Below are 21,167 nucleotides of genomic sequence, written 5' to 3' on the forward strand. Positions count from 1 at the left end.
ATAGTTTTTGTTGGATTGCTATTAAATATTAGCTAGAGTTAATGCTTATTTTATCTTTTAGATTAACACAGTTGTAGTTTGACTGTCTCATCATTGTGACTAGTTCTACAGTTTTTTTTATGGATTTACATGAAACTTGGTACATGTTTTGGTCATCAAATCACTGTGTTCATATAATTTTTATTAGAGTTATTGCCCATTTTAACTTCAAGCTGAATGCAGTGTGACAGACTTTTATGAACCTAAATAAAATCACAGAAACTTGGAAAATGACATAATCGTTAAATGAAGATGCTCATATTAACAAAGCACTGCTGCTGTGATTTTTTTTATAGTTATTGCCTTTTTTAGATTGGAGTCTCATAGTGTAGTGTATGACAGAATCTTGTTAACATGACTAGTCTCAGTTTTTATTGAATCACCATGAAGCTTTCTATACAACATGAACATCATTTGAAGATTCACATGTTGATAAATCAATCTGCTTTATTTTTTTAGAGTTATTGCCCTTTATGTTCTGCAGCTGAATGCAGTGTTTTGCATATTCTTGTGAACACTAGTGGTTTTGCATTTGTATGGATTGCTGTTAAACTTGGTGCATGTTATGGGAATCATCTAACGATGCACATATTGACAGATCTTTTTGGTCCCATGATTTTGATAGGAGTTACTGCACTTTTTGACATACAGTTACATGTACAGTGTATGTATAACATAATTTTGTGAATGCAGCCATTCATGTAGGTTTTAGTGGATTATAAATTTAATGTATTGTAAAATAAAAAATAGGAAGTATATTACTTTTGCAATTTTTGAAAATCTGTTTTATTCTTTCATGTTGTCATGAAAATCAGAAAAAATAAAGAAGTTTAATCTTTTAATTTAAATGCTTCTAACTTCAAAACTGCAAGACAGATTTTGGCTCAGAGTTTCACTGTTCTGTATGTAAAGATGACCTCGTAATTTTTAGTTTCTTATTGCTTATTTCTAGACTTCAGTGTTACTTTAAGCAGCCAATCCAAGAATCAAAAAAATCAGCTTCTTAACTCAGGTGGCTGCTTAGTTCAGGTTTGTTTCTTCTCAAAAATGTTTTGGTGATTTTAAAAATTTGTTTTTTTAAGATTGATGCTTATTATAACCTTTAAGGCAGATTCTACTGTTGTTATTTTTTGTTGCTCAAAATTGACTATTTTTGTTTTTAATATGATGTGCCTTTGACTATTTCACTAAATTTTATATAAGAATGAGATAAATACTAAATCTTAGATATATTTTTTTTGGTCTGTTCCATCCATAATGTGGATGATAAATCAAAACTGGTACGATAATATTTTAATTTTGTTGAAATATTTGCATGGTGTTCCTTGTATCAACTTCCTTTTTCTTTCATACAATTAGGCAAACATAAAGTAGTGTCTTTCTTTTTATGTTATAATCTTAGATTTTACTGAAGGATGTTTGTGCATCATGTTTAAAATTACAAACTTTTTGTAATTTTCCACAATTTACACTATCCCCAGATTTTGATTAATTTTTTTTCTTTTTATTCATACTTTATTTTAATTGTATCAGTTTTATTTCATAGTGAACTTGATACTGTTGATACAGCATTCAGTCACCTTTCTGAAAATGTTCAGAAAATAAAATTTATCATAATTTGAAGCAGATAGACTGCATACTCACAGAATATTTTAAAGTGTAGTAACTGGTGTAGTAACTGGTAAGCATCATGGGTAACAAGTATTGGAAGGCTAGATGATGCCATCTTTGAAAATTTCCATATGCTAACAGTGATAAATTTCTTGCCGATATCCTCAGTTGTAAGTCATATATGTCTTGATGAGGGTTGAAACAAAACCAGTTTTTTTATATAAAAGACAAAGTTTGCAAGCTTTCATCAGTAGATATTAAAGTGTAAGAAGTAATGTGGATCACTTATGGCATGCAAAATGTATATTAAGCAGGCACATTCTTTCAGTCCAAGGTAAATTATTAGGTCATATTTAATTGCATCAGTAATCATTATCAGTCAAAGGTAAATTATTAGGTCATATTTAATTGCATCAGTAATCATTATCAGTCAAAGGTAAATTATTAGGTCATATTTAATTGCGTCAGTAATCATTATCAGTCAAAGGTAAATTATTAGGTCATATTTAATTGCATCAGTAATCATTATCAGTCAAAGGTAAATTATTAGGCCATATTTAATTGCATCAGTAATCATTATCAGTCAAAGGTAAATTATTAGGCCATAATTAATTGCATCAGTAATCATTATCAGTCAAAGGTAAATTATTAGGCCATAATTAATTGCATCAGTAATCATTATTAGTCAAAGGTAAATTTTTAGGCCATATTTAATTCCATCAGTATATCATCATCAATCCAAAGAACAATTTTAGGCTGAATATTCAATTGCATAAGTAATCATTATCAATCCATGGTAAATTTTTAAGCACATATTTAACTGCATCAGTAATTATTATCAATCCAAGTTAATTATTACGCTTATATTTTATTGCATCAGTAATCATCAATGCAAGATAAATTTTTAGGCCCATATTTAATTGCATCAGTAATGATTTTCAGTCCAAGGTACATTTTAGGCCCATATTTAATTGCATTAGTAATGATTTTCAGTCCAAGGTACATTTTAGGCCCATATTTAATTGCATCAGTAATGATTTTCAGTCCAAGGTACATTTTAGGCCCATATTTAATTGCATCAGCAATCATTATCAGTCCAAAGTAAATTTTAGGCCCATATTTAATTGCATCAGTAATCATTATCAGTCCAAAGTAAATTTTAGGCCCATATTTAATTGCATCAGCAATCATTATCAGTCCAAAGTAATTTTTAGGCCCATATTTAACTGCATCAGTAATCATTATCAGTCCAAAGTTAATTTTAGGCCCATCTTTAATTGCATCAGTAATGATTTTCAGTCCAAGGTAAATTATTAGGACCATATTGCATCAGTAATCATTATCAAACCAAGGAAAATTTTTAGGACCATATTTAATTGCATCAGTACTCATTAACAGAAGAATCTTTTGGTGTTGACATGTGTACTGTGTGCTTGTGTGCATGCATAAGGACATAAGCAATGAACTCCTACTTCATAAACTACCGGCAAATGGAACACAGACCACCAAAGTATATCGTCTTAAAAATCACAAGGGACAAGGAACAAACAAAGCAGTTATAGAGGCTACCGAGCCAATACCCTCAATAATAAAACTAGGACAGTCAGGAGTGTGCCATAAGCTGGAAAACTACATAAATAGGCCAAGATTTTGCAACAAATGCCTGCACTGGGGACACTATGCCCTCAGATGTAGATTCAAACCAAGATGTAAGTACTGTGGAGGTCAACACAAAGGAGAATGCCACACAATTAAACAAAAATGTGCTAACTGTAAAGAAAACCATTATCCTAGATCCGCAGAATGCAGATTTGCAATAAAAGAGAAACAAATAGTGGACTTAATGAACGAAAAACACCTCACCTACCATTCTGCCAAAAACATTATTTGTAAAAACAACCCCAACACACCAAAATCTACCTCTGAAACAATCAATGAGCACCAAAACTCTCCACGCAGAATCAGAAGGGAAAATATTGCACCACAAAACATACCCTCGAATCAGGAAACAAACGAACCAAAAACTACAACCCACATTGTAACAAACCATGACCACCCTGATAACACTCCAGATACAAACAAAACTGTCACCCCAAACATCCCCAAACCTAACACACACCCCAACACAGAATTAATACAGGAAGTAATGAACCTAACAACAGGAACCCTAATGCAAGATCTCAGTAGCATAATGAGAACCCTCAAAACCATTTTCACCATATTAGCTGATTGGACCACAAGACTAACAGATAAAGACAACGTCAAAAATGAATAGTACAAAAAATAATAAAATCACCATCTGGCAATGGAACTGCAGAAGAAACTGAATAATATGGCCATAAAACCAGATGTAATCTGCCTACAGGAGACCCTCATAACACAAGAACACAAACGCCTGCCCAAACTACAAGGCTATACCCAGGGAATCTTTAAAAACAGACCCATGGGGCAGAAAGGGGGTGGACTAGCAATTTTTTTAATAGATACACTAATCTACTATGAAGTAATAGAAGTACCCCCTAACCTAAACATCAATAATAGCATCGAAATAATGTCAGTAATGATAAATATAGGAATGACAAAAATTCAAATAATAAATGCATACGACCCAGGGGGTACCTTCTGCCCTACCAACCTAATCTCACTAAAGGCAATCACTAATAACAACTACAACAATCTAATGATCTGTGGTGACGTCAATGCACACAGTGAATTATGGGAAGGTAAAAAGAAAGATCAAAGAGGGAAAATGGTTGAAAAATGGATAACTGAGAACAATCTGGTCATCTTAAATGGCGGGTCGAACACTAGATTAAACCCTGAGGATGGCACTCTCTCAGCCATAGACCTAACCATCACTACCCCAAAATTGGCTCAAATCACAAATTGGTGGGTGGATCAGGAAGATACGTTAGGCAGTGACCATTTTCCCATCACAATCAATATTCAAACAAAAACTCAACACATTCCAAACGAAACCCCACCTAAATGGAGGTACCAACAGGCAGACTGGGACCAATTCCAATTATTACTAGCTAGAGTAAATCCAGATAACTTAGAAAGCCCAAGTATTGACATGTATTATGATAACATAACAGACACAATTATAGAAGCAGCTAACCGATGCATACCAAAGACAACTAATATCCAAAATAAAAACTCTGTACCATGCACTATAGCACATAAAGACTAAAAAAGGGCCTTAAATAAATATAAACGCACCAAAAATTCTATCTATTTCCAGCAATATAAAGATAAAGAAAAAACACTAAAACAAACTATAAAAACTGCTAAAATTAATCTATGGCAAACCTTTTGCTCTAAACTGAGTCTAAAGTCAAACTCAGAACAAATATGGGACAAGATAAAAGCCATAAAAGGGAAAGCAACTACCTCAGCCCCAAAAATTAAAAATGCCATAACAAATAAAGATAAGGCAGACCTCCTAGCGAAGCATTTTTTGAACATGAGTAGCAACAATAATCACACCAGAAACTTTCAAGAACACAAAAAACTAATGGAGGGAACCCAACCTCAAATGTTTCAAGACCAAGGAACAAAAGAATCTCACCTAAATAGCGACATCTCAGTACATGAATGGAAGATAGCCCTACGATCCAAAAACGAAACATCCCCTGGTAAGGATCAGTTAGGTTACATTATCTACAAAAAACTACCTATCAGTATAACAATAGCCATAATCAAACTCTTTAATAGGATATGGGATAAAGGCCAACTACCCACCAAATGGAAACAGGCCATAGTAATACCAATCCCCAAGCTAGGTAAAGATCCCAACAACATAAATTCATACTGAACCATCTCACTTACAAACAATATTTGCAAAATAATGGAGACAATAATCGCAGATAGGTTAAAACACTGCCTAGAAACCAATAACCTACACTCCATAAATCAATGTGGCTTTCGAAACAAACGGTCCACCACTGACCAACTTCTCAGATTGGAAACAGACATCAAACTCACTTTTAACGCACATAGGAAAACTGATCGCAACCTTATAGCGGTAATTTTAGACCTAGAAAAAGCGTTCGACCTAGTATGGACCAATGGACTAATGGCCAAATTAAACCAATTTGGAATAACTGGACGCTTGTTCAACTGGATTGGCAGTTTCCTCACAGGCCGGAAAATTACAAGAATAGGCAACACCCATTTGGAAGAATTTTCACTTGAAAATGGAACACCGCAAGGCAGTGTAATAAGTCCCTTACTATTTAACCTAATGGTAAATGACCTTGACCTCAATGCAGCCTCCGCAAAAATAAACTTGTCATAATTTGCAGATGATAGTGGCATATGGAGGAATGGAAATCCTGCCAATAACACAGAGTTAAAGAAACCCAGCAGAGCCTAGACAACATAGGGAGATGGGCGGACAAATGGGGTTTCAAAATATCTCATGAAAAAACTGTGGCAATCATATTCACCCCCAAATGAAATAACAACCTAGTCTATCCAAACTTCTATATACAGAATCAATTAATCAAATACGTAACAGTAGTAAAATTCCTAGGAATGTTCTTTGACAACCACCTGACATGGAAACAGCACATTGAACAACTCACCCAGAATTGTAACAAAGATCTCAATTTACTCAGGAACATCACAGGGACTGACTGGGGATCCAACCAGGAAACCCTCCTCACGATATATAAAAGCCTAATTAGATCAAAACTGGATTACGGTTGCCAAGCATATAACTCGGCTAAGCAACCTGTACTACAAAAACTTGACACTATCCAGAGAAAAGCCTTACTATTATGCACAGGAACACTCCCCTCAACATCATTAGAAGAACTACAAATACTAACAGGAGAACTACCCTTAAAATTACGTAGGCAAGAACTGCTTCTCTGATACTCCATTCGATTAGATACCCACCCAGACAACCATCCCACCAAAATAGCTATAAATAAGTGTAAAGTTGTCTTCAAACCCAAAATCATACCCATCACACCAAGTGGCAAAGTAATCCTTGAACTAAGAGAAAAGATACCTCTACTAAAAAAACAGGTAACAAACAATACAGACCAGAACAAATCACCATGGTTACAAAAACCACTAAGGATTAACATTGAAGCTACCAAATTAGGCAATAAAGAAGGACAAGAAAACTTACTAAAACCTGTACTGGTAAACGAAATCAACCAAAAATACCCGGACTATGTTAAAATATATACCAATGGATCAAAAACAAACAACCCACCAAGAACAGCAGCAGCAATAGTCATCCCTGAATTCAATATACAAACAGGATCCAGATTACTATTGCTCCATTTACACCACTGAATTCTGGGCTATACTTGAATCACTACAATGGATCAAAGACAACCAAATACCTAAATCAGTCATTATAAGCGATTCCCTAAGTGTTATCAAATCGATCCAAAATCGCAATACACACTCTAGGGAACAATTCCTTGACAGAGCATGCTAATTAATCAATGATATCACCACAGCACATCAATTAGTCGAGCTCATGTGGATACCGTCGCACATTGGAATCTCTGGCAACGAAACAGCAGACATAGTTGCAAAAACCAAACTAGGAGATCAAAACTCTATCAAGCTTAACTATAGCTCTACAGAAGCAATAAGCTTCGCACAAACATATATAGACCAAACATGGCAAGATTTTTGGAACTCCTCCACAAAAGGTAAAAAGCACCATGAAACCCAAAAAAACGTTGTTGTTGTTGTTGTTGTTGTTGTGGGGTTTAGCGCCATTTTTCAGCACACAATAGGCTATACATGGCGGCCAGTATTAATGGTGGAGGAAGAACCCGGGAAAACACCGGAAAGAACCACCGACCCACGAGAAGCTACTGGCAAGCTTTCTCACATATCCACATTGGCTGAATCCTAGACTCGAACCGCCGCAGACAGAGGTGAGATGGCAGTGATCCGTAACGAAGAGCACTTTAGACCACTCAGCCACTCGGGGCCCCCCAAAAAAACAGAGATAGGAACATACAGCTACCTAAGGGTACCTATTTAGAAAACCATAAACAGGATAATAACTGGAAAAACTAAACTAGCAAGCAGTTTTGGAAGGTTTATAGGACCCAAACCAGCAACCATTAACTGCTTTAACTGCCACACCACCAAAGATCTACACCACGTATTCAATATATGCCCAAAATATCAACCCGCTCGGAAAATATTTATCAAAAACCAAAAAAAGATTGGATCACCAAACACATACCCAGAGTTACTTATGGACTCTAATAAAAATAAACAATCAGCATATAAAAATAAAAATCAATTCATAGACTCAGCAGGACTTAAGAACAAAATATAATTACTATCCCCACAAAACCAAAAGACCCAGTAACTAGCTAAATAAATTTAGAAGCCACCACATAAAAACCCATAACATATCATTCAATTTTATAAAAGTATTAATAAATAATTCACTTACGAAGCACCTATAAAAAACTAAGGAAACCGCAAAATCAGATGTCCTAGATGTCCTTAATGAACCAAGTAATCAGCTAGGATTCTGGTCCTAGATGTCCTTAACGAACCGTGTAATCGGCTAGGACTCTGGTCTCTTGCTAAATAAAGTATAAATAACATTCAATCTCGAAAAACATTAATTAATAAATAACTTAAAGAGGTAATATCTAAAAACTTATAAATAACATAACGTAGGAAACACACCCTAAACACCTCAACTAGTAATACCATAATAACCTTGAAAATCTCTTTTCATACATGATTTCTACTAAGAACCTCTATAAACAGCATAGAACATCCCCCCCTCCTTTTAGAACATTTTGAAGAAGAAAAAAAAAAAAAATCGAAAAAAAAACAACAACAAAAAAACAATCGCAAGAAACACCAGGCAAATGCAACAAGAAACCAGCGATGTAAAGCAAGCAGGACCATTCCCGAGCTTTCCTTCCCACTAATGACAGCCAACCATTCAACTGTAGGGACCTTTATGGACCCACAGATTGAGGCCAAACTATCAGGGTTCCTTGAATCCATAAAAGCCTGGGGGAGGTGGCACCATCCCCTTCCCCAAGAAAAACTAGCAGGCTGCGGTGCAGTCAGAAAAAAGTGGCACATGCACAATTGTGCACACGCCACTATAATTAAACTCAACAACAAAAATGCATGTGTTTATGCACATGAAAGAGAAAGAAAGAAATATGATATTTCTAGTCTACAAATTTCAGGAATTGAAATTAATAAACTTTCTGTTGTAGACAAATGACTGATCCAGTCTTCTAAATTTTAGTATATCCTGCTTAATTTACCATTTCTCTTGATAAGAGTTACACCTAGATCTAAAACCACTCGGTTTTGGTATAAATTCAGTCTTTTCTGCAAATAACAGCTTGAAAAGGTTTAATTTAAATTACAAGGGCCGTGAAACAAAATTTTATATTAGTTGAACTTAAGTTTACATTTTTTTTTAAAATTCAATATTGCCTTGCTAATTGTAAAGCTATTGCAAGTGAAATCCTGTTGACACAGTGCTATATAGACATAGACCCATTGTACCAATATTAGGGTATTTATCAGCTAATTGTGACCTTAAAACAAATTAATAAATCTTTTTGCAGCATGTTAGTGACAAATCTCTCTCTGTCTCTGTCTATCTGTCTGTCTCTCTCCTGTGACACTTTGAATATATCTTTCACTAGTAATCTAGATATGCATTTTGGTGTTTCAATATCATTTTGATAGGGCAGGGACAGGGATAACTATGACTTGAAATGAGAACTCATCAACATCAGTATCATTTTGATAAGACAGGGACAGAAATGACTCTGTGCCTTTTGATGAGAACTCATGAAATCATCAACTTCAGTAACATTTTGATAAGGCAGGGACAGAGATGACTGACTTGAAATGAGAACTCATCAACTTCAGTATCATTTTGATAAGACAGGGACAGAAATGACTATGCCTTTTGATGATGAGAAATCATCAGATTTCAGTATCATTTTGATAAGGCAGGGACAGAAAATGACTCGGACTTGAAATGAAAAAATCATCAGCTTCACTGTATCATTTTGATAAGACAGGGACAGAAATGACTCTGTGCCTTGTGATGAGAAGTCATGAAATCATCAACTTCAGTATCATTTTGATAAGGCAGGGACAGAGATGACTGTGCCTTGTGATGAGAAATCATCAGCTTTGGTATCATTTTAATAAGACAGATACAGATGATCCTGACTTGTGATGAGAAATCATCAGCTTCACTGTATCATTTTGATAAGGAAGGTACAGATGACTCAAGCCATGTGATGAGAAATCATCAGCTTTAGTATCATTTTAGTAAGACAGGGATAGAGATGACTGAGTTGTGATGAGAAATCATCAGCTTCACTGTATCATTTTAGTAAGACAGGGATAGAGATGACTGAGTTGTGATGAGAAATCATCAGCTTTAGTTTCATCTTGATAAGGAAGGGACAGAGATGACTTTGTCTTTTGGTTTCACTTATGTTTATGATAATTGATGGGACTTTATCATGACGAACTACAACTGAAATAACAGATTGTTAAAACAAAGCAGCAAGTTTCATTGAAACATTTGTCTTTGATTATACACGGTTAATATTAAGTTTTAACTAAAAAGACTGTTCAAGTACAATTGGACAAACATAACCATATGTACTCACTTATAAGTCAAGGCAAACAGCAAACAACAAAGATCCTGATCTGTCTTGCAATAGTGCACCTGCATATCAGGATCTGTGTTTAATTCTGCTGATTACTTGTAACAAACTGTACATACTCAGATCTTCCAGGACGTTATGTGATGGCAGATCTGGGTCTGTGAAGTTTGCAGTTGGACTCTGGAAGACAGAGGAAAAAGATATAAAACAGACCGAATGAGTACAAATTAAGATAAGAATGGAAGCAGGTCAAGATATAACCAAATGAACCAGTGTGTCAAAGAGATTTAAAGACTTTGTAGATATAAAATAATATCCTCCTGCAATCATTTTTATTAATTACTAAAATTAATTACTAAAAGAGTGTTAAAAGTCTTATTAATCATTATTTCTTGATACTTAAAATTTTTTGAATCAGAAGATACATTTATCTAGTTTGATTTTTCATATTTGCAGTTGTCTCTGATTTGATTTATAATGCCCATATATAATGGTCGTGGGATCCATTTAATTATTAAATTCATTTTTATTGTGGCTATTCAAATTTTTTTTACTTTGATTTTATACAGGACTGAGGGTAATAAATTATAGTGTATGGTTTAATGCATGGCACAACACATTACGTTGCACAATTTTTGGCTCCATTGAATGATATTAAAACGCAGTATAACAAAGTAATTGAACTAGGAAATACATGTTTTTATGGTAAGCTCACGTCATAATGGATTCCTGTTTGACCAGGACCTGATGGCAATGCTGAGGGCCATGGATGGAGGAGAGCCTCAGGAGAAGGAAGAAGAAGTAAAGGAGGAAGAAAAAGAGGAAGAGGTCCCTGATTTTGAAGAACCATCAACTCCAGGTGAGGACTTGTATATTAGAATGATGGCCCTATACTTCAGTTTTCTAAAGTTAACATTTATATCAGCAGTCAACTATTCATAATGGCCATTCTAATTCCCCCCTGGCAAACTGCCTATATAAATGTCTTTTATGTAATGGTGACCTGTCCTCCATGTTCAATGGCCAGGTGTTTCCTAACCAAACAGCGATCACAACAGCATATCTACATTGACTATACAGTTAATACAAACCAAATCTTTGCTTCAGAAGGAACACATTATTGTTTAGATAAATGAACATCATGTGAATCATTGTGAAAACATTTCTTATCTCGGTTGAACTCTCCAGCCATATTGACAGTGTAACGCAAAGGTGTCATTATATCCAATTCAAAAGCTAGACAGTTTTTTTATCATTAGGATACAAGGTCAAAGTCAAAACAATTCATTTGCTGGGTGGTGGGAAAAGCAGTTCTGTTATTGTACCATAAATGGAACTCATCTTTTGTGCCAGTGTGACAGGTATAGTTAGATGTATTTGTCTATTTGCCTGTGAATTATAGCTGTCTGTGAAAAAAGTTCATCTTGAGAAGAGATAAGTTACATCCCTTTTCATTAGGGTCAGGGGTCTTTCAGTATTCAGTATTCAAAACATGTCTGAAAAGGCAGGTAAAGTTCCAGTTCATGGGTCACAATGTATAGCTGTATATGTCTTCTTTTGATTTTCTATTCATCACAGGCTTCTCCCATAAGATGATCTTTTGATCATGCTGAGTTGAGCAACTGACTAATCCAGATATTGTTTTTATAGTATGAACAAACTAAGATTGCATATATTTTTAAGTTAGTGATGATTTCATTTTTAGGATTGATTAAAGTAAGTAGTAATCTTGTGTAGAAAGAACGTAAATTTGGGAGAGCACAACATATACCTGTAACTGTAATTTTGTTGTACTGTGCACATAAAATGACCTTGATAATGTAATGTCAATATTCAGTATATGGTATTTGTTCAAAACCAGTTTTAAAAGGTAGCCTGTTTACAGCAGTCACCTTTGTGTAATGACCAGTTTTGCCTTCTCCCATGAGTGGCCACTAGTGACAGGTTTGACTAATTTGTGCTCAATTTGACACTAGAAAAAAGTGTATTTAAATCATAACACATGAAACAACTTAAATTTGTTATTTTTAAACTGTTGTTGTTGTAGGATTTAACGCCATTTTTCAGCACATGATAGGCTATACATAGTGGCCAGTAGTAATGGTGGAGGAAGAACCCAGGAAAACCCCGGAAAGAACCACCGACCCACGAGAAGCTACTGGCAAGCTTTCTCACATACCCACATTGGCTGAATCCGAGACCTGAACCCACGCAGACAAAGGTGAGATGGCAGTGATCCATAACGGAGAGCACTTTAGACCACTCGGCCACTCAGGGTCCCTTTTTTTAAACTGTAATTGTCTGTATACCTGAAACAAATCATAAAATTTGTTTTAATAATTAAAGATGATATGATAATCAATTAAATCATTTGCATCTGATTAAAAGATATTTTTTTCTTCTAGTTACTCTTTTTCTTATTCACATTTTTTTTGGATCACTGTTTCTGATTTACTTACCTCTTGTTTCTGTTTGCTCCGTCATTTAAGTGGACAATATCTGGTTTGAAAATACTGTATTTATACACATATAGCACAAGATCATCTGGAGATCATAAAACTCTGAGGTTGAGTATCCACTATTAGCCAATCAGAAACAACCTTTCAGTGTTATGTAATTTATGATTGGCCAAAACAAAATCTCAGGTTTAAACTGGAGCTCAAGAGTTTTTATAATTTCCATGCCTGAATCTGTTGTCACATAATTCATTGGCAGATTTGGTCTATGCTGTTTCCAGGCTTGAATTTGCCATCACATAATTCATTGGCAGATTTTGTCTATGCTGTTTCCAGGCCTGAATCTGCCATCACATAAATCATTGGCAGATTTGGTCTTTGCTGTTTGATAGACGTCACAGACAAATTGAAATTAGTAGACCGATCTACTTCTTCTCTCTCTGCCACAAATATCTCATGTACAGTACTACAAAAATAATGTGATGAGAAAACCACGAGAGTGACCTTGTAGATATACATGGGTGGGGTCAATCTAAACACTTCTTTATCTAATGAAAACCAAAATCGATTGTAGCAGGTTGTCAAAATTTAAGTCTGGTTTGACACATTTTTCACTTTTGTTATTTTGCCAAATTTGCTAAATGTGGAGATGTCATGCCAATATTTCTCTTGAAAGAAAATGATATTTTTCAGAGTGTGATGGTACATATATATATATATATATATATATATATATATATATATATATATATATATATATATATATATATATATATATATATATATGCAATAAACTGACACCGAACAGTGCGAAACTAGTATCTAACTAGACTATCATGAGTGCTTTTGACTCTTTAATGAGTCTTTTTCAAAGGCAAATACAAAACATAGACAAGACAAACAAATTAAACAGAAAAACTGTTATGTTTGCAAAACTTTACATGGCTGTTTCTACAGGAATTGAACCTTTAACTTGATTATGTTTCAACTAGTTTATTTCAACTTGTTACTATACTGGAAAATATTTTTATTGACCTAGAAATCGATGAGCCATAATGACATGTTATTTTATGTAGTTTTATGTAAGTGCAAATTATATCCTGGATATTTAATTGTTATAGTAGTCATTATAGGCTATTAAGCAAATTTAGAGAATTATTTAAAAGAAAATGTGTCCGCTGCAAAAGATAATTTTATTTGTGCATGGCTGTCTTTTTCTAGTCTTCTTAAACTGTTTGGTTTCAATATTCTAAGGTGGTGTATCCAGTGAGATTCCTTTTCTTTGCTGGTTTGGGAACTCCAGTTGGAGTTATGAGCAAAAATAAGTGTTATATCACTGAAAGTATGGCCAGGGGAGAAGAAGTGTTCTGCAACCGGGCTTCTGTACAGCTTCTTTGTCATCCAATCAGATTTATGAAGGTTGATCCTTCTCTGTAGCTTTTCAGTTTTTCCAACATACTGAAGGCTACAGATCTTACATGTGATGAGATAAATGACATTCTCTGTTTTGCATGTTTTGTTTGGACCATTTATGTTTAGTTTTTCTCTAGTCACTGTGCTAGAAAATGTCCTGGTCTCTATCATATGTTGACAGGTTTTGCACATATTTATATCTATATATCTATATATATATATATATATATATATATATATATATATATATATATATATATATATATATATATATATATATATATATATATATATATATATATATATATATATATATATATATATATATATGTATTTATTACCTCCAATGCATAAGCTGTCAATATGGCTTTGCATCAGTAGAATATTGCACCAAACCTTCATATTTAAGAAATATTTTTGGAGATGAGAGGAAAGTGATGAACTAGTAGAAATCACATTGAAATTTCTTAGATTTTTTTCTCTCTCTCTCTCTCTCTCTCTCTCTCTCTCTCTCTCTCTCTCTCTCTCTATATATATATATATATATATATATATATATATATATATATATATATATATATATATATATATATATATATATATATATATATATATATATATATATATATATATATATTGGGCAACTGAAGATGCATATATTAAGTAACATTGCTTGCTTTTTTGGGGAGTTATTTCTATTTTTGTCGTGTAGCAGTGTATGATATTCTATGTCCACTCATGCATAACTGAAAGATCCCTGTTATGGTTTTCTCTTAAGTGCATTTTGCAGAACATGAGAGTGGGTGGAGGCCACAACACTGCTTGCAGTTGGGCACCAATTATATATCTTACTTTAGTTGGTTTTTAATGGTACCTTAACTTAAACACATCAGTATCATGCCAAGGAAATGGCAGCTACATCTCTTTCCAAAGGACACACAAAAGCAGTCAACCAAGACTGGTCTGGGCCAGTATCAAACCCAGGACCCTTGGATTTTGAGTCTGATGCCCTGTCAGCTGAGCTGACTTTCACATATCATACATGAGAAAATATGGTGGAACAAAAAGTGTCTTATCTGTGCATCACTGAAGACCTTAAATATGTTAGTATAGACATTGAATGAGAGTGGGTCATTTTGAAACAAAGATAAATAACTGGGATGGAGATATTTATTTGGATTTAATAATAAATATGATTAGCCATTATTCTTCTTTAGCTGCTTTCATTGTAATATTGCATACATTGAATTTCATTGAAATGAAAAGAGACTATACCATAGATCCTCTGATTAACAGGGACTGGTTTGGTATGGTGTTTTATGGGACATTCAGCACCACAGGAAAGTTATTCAAGGACAAGGCAATTTGAGTAAAGTAACTTGCCCAGGGTCACACCACAGTAAGCCAACCTGGGTTTGTCCCATGATAGGATTCAGTCTGCACCATTTTAATCTGAAGTCTAGCATGCTGCCACTAATTGATTAAAATTATGAATCCACTTTCAATATAAAGGCCACTCATTAACCCCAGGCACCCCATTTAAGCATCAGGAGGTGGTACCCTACTTCCAAGCTCTGTAGCACCAAGGTCATTTAAGTTACACCAAAGTGGGTGGTATTACAGAAAAGTAGACAGATGTAGCTCTACAATGATAACAAATAATTGAGACTTTCAACTCGCATTGCAAAATAAAGAGGGAACAATGTAATTTGAGACCTGATTTTTTTACACCAAAAATTTGCCTGTTCTTGGAATCGGATTTTGTATCTGGATTGAGACGTTTTGGCACAAAATCTAAGGCAAACCAGTCTGAACTGCACACAGGCAGGTGAACCTTTGCAAAAAGTAGGATAAGTTGGAGATTTGGGATAAAGTGTGGCCAGGACACAAAAATGATGGGTCCAATAAGCACAAAAAAACTTTTACCCTTTTGCACATGCGCAAGTGAAATAGCCAATGAAAATGACGTTTCTAGCACAATTAGACACAAGGCTAAACAAAAATCTCTTGGAGGCAGATTTTTGGGGATGTATTCTGAAGTAGCCCCCAGATGTGTTTTCTACTCGCATTTCAGGCAAAAATGACAAATATCTCCTGGGGGTAATGAGATAAAATGATCATCGGTGTTGTTGTTGTTATAAATAGATATTTAGCTCTAGCTTGTTTGTCCCTTCTACCCCCACCCCACTCTCTTCTTATGAAGATGACTTATGAGGATAACGATGTGATAGAGCTGATGACTAGTTAGCTAGCACTTTTATAATCATATTTTTATAAGCTTCTCTTTTCCCTTGCAGAGCCCCCAGAGTGGGAGGATTTTGATGAGGATGAGGATGTGATAGACTTGAGGGCCAATAATGTGATAGGAGGAGTATTCCACTTCAACCTAATGCACCTCTCACCTCAGCCCAAAACTGTCAATAATTGGATTATCACTAGATGTAAAGTACAATTTAATATCCAAATCCTAGGGCTTTGTTTTAGTGCAGAATGATGGTGATGATGGTAGTTAGGTTATCCTTATTGGAGTTTATTTAAACATGTTATATAAAGCCATACCACATACTAGCTTTTTTGAGAGATTGCATTTTCTGTTGCTGTTTTGATATCAAACAATATATTGTGTATGAATGAATGTGTGCATTGGGTCAGACCCTTGACAATGATAATATGCTAGTGAAGGGACAGTCTTCTTTAATTAGGCCATCACTGTCAACCAACATGTAAACGATCTGCCATGGATACCAAACTAAAAGTAATGATTTTAAAAAAATAGAAACTTGTCAAGTATAAAACTGAAAACATGATAAATAGAGCAAGCTATTGTCTCTAAAACGTGAGGATCCATATTTTGATGACAAAGGTCAATTCATGTTCATGATTCTTCATGTAATTGACTTATAAGTTTGTCAACAAAAGGAATACCTCTTGATTCCACATGCAATTTGTAAATATTTGAGCTTTTAATACTTTGAAGTATTTGCTGATCCTAAAATTGGCTTTTAGACTTGTTTTTCTTACCAAAATGAGAAAAATACTTATTATTGTTAGTATTATTATTATTATTTATTAGTGGTAGTAATAAATAAAATTATAATAAAACCTATAACTGCCATCATTATCAGATGGCATAGTCGGGTTGAAAGAACTGTAGTTTTGTTTTTCAGTTGTATTGCTAAAATGAATACTGCTGTAAGTAAACATATTTTTTGCTGATGAGTACTTCTTTATCCATTTTCTGACAACAAGGCATTTATAAACACTGATAGTCTATTCAGTCATCAACATTCAAGAAGAAATCAAAAGCTTTATTGTTGATTGGTAAATAACTTGTTGATAATCAATCATTGGAAAATAACTGATCGATCTGATGATTAATTATCTAAGAAGAATTTGAACTCTGACTTTGCTTTCAGGTTTAAAGACACCTCTAATATTCCAGAAAGAATTTCAGCATACAATCCATGTATGACACAAATATGCATACAAACCATGTATGACACAGATATGCATATAAACCATGTATGACACAAATATGCATACAAACCATGTATGACACAGATATGCATACAATCCATGTATGACACAAATATGCATACAAACCATGTATGACACAGATATGCATATAAACCATGTATGACACAAATATGCATACAAACCATGTATGACACAGATATGCATATAAACCATGTATGACACAAATATGCATACAAACCATGTATGACACAGATATGCATACAATCCATGTATGACACAAATATGCATACAAACCATGTATGACACAGATATGCATATAAACCATGTATGACACAAATATGCATACAAACCATGTATGACACAAATATGCATATAAAACATGTACGACACAAATATGCATACAAGCCATGTATGACACAATTATACATAACAGAGCATGCATGTCAAGTATTACCTTTGATTATTTCAGTGGTTGACCCTCCAGAAATCCAGTACATGGACTATGTGGCTGACACAGCAGTCCTGATCCCTAATAAAGAGGGCCACTCTCCTACACAGGCTGACAAGGGCAAAGAACCAGAAACCAAGAGGGATGAAAAACCACCTATAGGAGTCACTATGAGGTAATCACTACACTATTAGTTTTTATTTTATTGCATTTAAATGTACATCTGATATTCCAGATGACCAGTTCTCATTCCAATGCATGAAAGTTGTATTTTTAAGAAACATAAATCACTAGTCAAATTCATGGTCAAGGTTTATATAATATTGGAGACACATCTGCTGAATATTTGTGATCAGAATTTAATATTTCATTGTTATGTGTGTTTATGTCTCTAGGGCCACTGCCAGTGCAGCAAGGACACCATAGTTTGCATCTGTGTTTGTCCATGCCACAATAGGTCTCTAGATCTAATATATGTAACAACATGGTGAAAATAAATGAAATTTGTAGGTATTATTTTTCACAAGCCTTTGGCCTCACATATATAAATCAGCATTTTCATTGAAGTGCTTGGTATTCTTTAAAGATCAGTAAAATCACATGACACCTGCTATAAAAGAGCTGTTGTCCACATTCAAGGTCATATTTCATTTTGCATTAACAAGAGGTGATACTGTGTACAGACTGAGATTTTCTACTGTATGGTTAGTATTTTGTTGAGTCTTGTTTGAATGTCACGTGCTGTGATATCACAATGAATGCTATGCATACTGATAAACAAATTCGTATTGCCCTCAATTGTGACGATTCCACTCGATGCACTCTTATTTTTACCCAAGTTTAGTACATGGTCACTGCCACATGCATGCCATCCATTACGGTTTTGGCATTTACATTGTGCTATTTTTCCACCAAGTTACTCATTTATGCTAAACTGTATATGGATTATGCCTTTTTGGTACACTAAAAATAAAAGAAAAATAAGGCAATAAAAAATTGTTTTTATCATTTTTATTATCATCTCTTTAATTCCACTGATATAAATTGAGAATATTCTTAAAAAGGTAACAGCTGCATGAGAATAGCATAAAAGTACTTTCCTTATTTGCTATTTTAGCAACTGTATATGACCTAATTCCAAGCAAATAGTTGGGTTTCTTTAAATGTGAACTTTGCCTCACAGATTCATTTTATTGATAAGCTAGGGATGTTGTGAACCAGTCTGTAGTTTTAAAGAAATGGCACCAGATGTTAAGTGAAATACTTTATGGTGTGAGTAGTGGATGTTATATGATGGAAAATGTTAGAGCAGATGGATCTTTTCAAACATCAAAACATATCAGATCAGAAAAAATGACAAATCAACAATGCTTTACAAATTTTAAAAGAAGTATATGAGAGTAATTTAATGCAGCAATCTGAACACCTGAGCACCTGACCTCATTGCAAATTTCCAGTTTGAAATCATTCAACAAAATTTATACATGTAGAATAATTAATGAGTGCTGACTATAAATATGTTATTAGATTTTTTTTTCAGTTTTGGTATTTGTGAATTTGGATTTTTGTTACAACTTTTTTAACAGAATGATGCAGAACTGCTGATCTAGACAAATGAAATTCAGCATGCATGTAACTATAGATTTTTATGCCAAGTAAATGATTTTATTTTAAGGTTTTATGATAATTTATTTTTGGTCTTTACTTTTTTTTGGCTGCTTTGGGAGCATACTTGTTTTACAAGCACATATTTAGTATTTTTTTTCTGTCTTCAGATTGGCAGATGGTGTAATGTTTACAGAGGAACCACAGATTGCCAGATGGGATTACCAGAAAAATCACTGGAGAACAGACGGCTATTCAGACCTTAAATTTGATGAAGGTATGGTGAATGATTATTTTGAAAGATAGAGATGAAAATTGTGATGAGAATAAAAAGCAGCAGATCAGTAAAGTTGAGTTAATAAATTCATTTTTCATTGCCTAAGTCATGTTTCTGTACCATGGTTGGGGAGTTTTTTTAACTTAGTTCATGTTTATGGGACAGAATTCTTGAATCACAAATTTATGGCTATTAATTGGTAAACTACAATTCACATAAATGTAGAAGGAGGTTACAGCATTGTATTTCTCCCACCACCCAAAATTTTTTTTGTCTTTATGAAAATTAGAAATGTTGCTGATATACATAATTCTTTTTTTTCTTTCTTTCTAAACTTGTAACTTAATAATGTGAAGTTTTTAGCTCAACTGATCATGATTGCAATTTTCAGCTTCTCAGAAACTGCTAGATGAATTTCAACTAAACTTAACACGGAGTATTTAAGCACAAAGATCTTAAATTTCAAGTTCGTATAAATGAAGACAATCTTCTGTCAAATGTGGCCACTGTTACTAAGAAGTAAAACCCTGAAATGACTTCCCATAAAAAACATTGAACATAATTTGATCAAATGTGACAGAAAACATCCTGGCAGTAAGACCCTTGAAACTTCTACAAATGATTACAGGCCACCATTCAGTATGGCCACTGTTACTTTAAAAAAATAGAAACCTTTGAAGAACTTTTTTACCAAAACCAATGATCAGAATTTGACCAAATAGGACAGAATGAAGCCTGTCATGAATATCTTTCAAGTATATATCAGTACTGCTGTTCTGCTGTTAAATGTGGCCACCATTACTTAAAACAGAAGAAAAAAAACGTTGAAGCAACTTCTTCAAAACTGATAAACAGAATTTGACTAAATTTGACATGGCATGAAGACTTGTAAATTTTGTACAAATCGTGATTATCTTCCATTTCTGAAATCAGGAAGACCATTAAACATATTTTTTTGTTCAAAACAAAGAACCATATAGAATTGGACCAAATTTGGCAGAAAATAACCAGGCATAAAGGCCTTTCAGTTTTATACAAATGATGCCAATCTAACATCCGATATGGCCATTAGTACTAAAACTAGAAAAAAACAACTTTAAAACACTTTTTCTTACAAAAGCCAACAAAGGGAATTTAATCAAATATGACAGAATCCTGGCATAAAAGCCTTTCCATTT

General features: G+C 34.0%; 1 protein-coding gene across 3 annotated transcripts in view; it reads left to right on the forward strand.

Annotated features, from left to right (window-relative positions):
* Positions 1 to 21,167, forward strand: part of LOC149785773 (dynein axonemal intermediate chain 7-like) — a 124,349-nt gene that overhangs the window by 73,467 nt on the left and 29,715 nt on the right. For all 3 annotated transcript variants that reach the window (XM_089979675.1, XM_089979677.1, XM_089979676.1), the window contains 4 exons: positions 11,055 to 11,172; positions 16,480 to 16,623; positions 18,129 to 18,282; positions 19,883 to 19,989. In XM_089979675.1, coding sequence (XP_089835801.1) covers positions 11,055 to 11,172; positions 16,480 to 16,623; positions 18,129 to 18,282; positions 19,883 to 19,989 — 523 coding nt within the window. The remainder of the gene's footprint in view (positions 1 to 11,054; positions 11,173 to 16,479; positions 16,624 to 18,128; positions 18,283 to 19,882; positions 19,990 to 21,167) is intronic.

Source organism: Sinohyriopsis cumingii, chromosome 13 (assembly GCF_028554795.1).
Source record: "Sinohyriopsis cumingii isolate HCF-2022 chromosome 13, ASM2855479v2, whole genome shotgun sequence".
NCBI lineage: Eukaryota > Metazoa > Mollusca > Bivalvia > Unionida > Unionidae > Sinohyriopsis > Sinohyriopsis cumingii.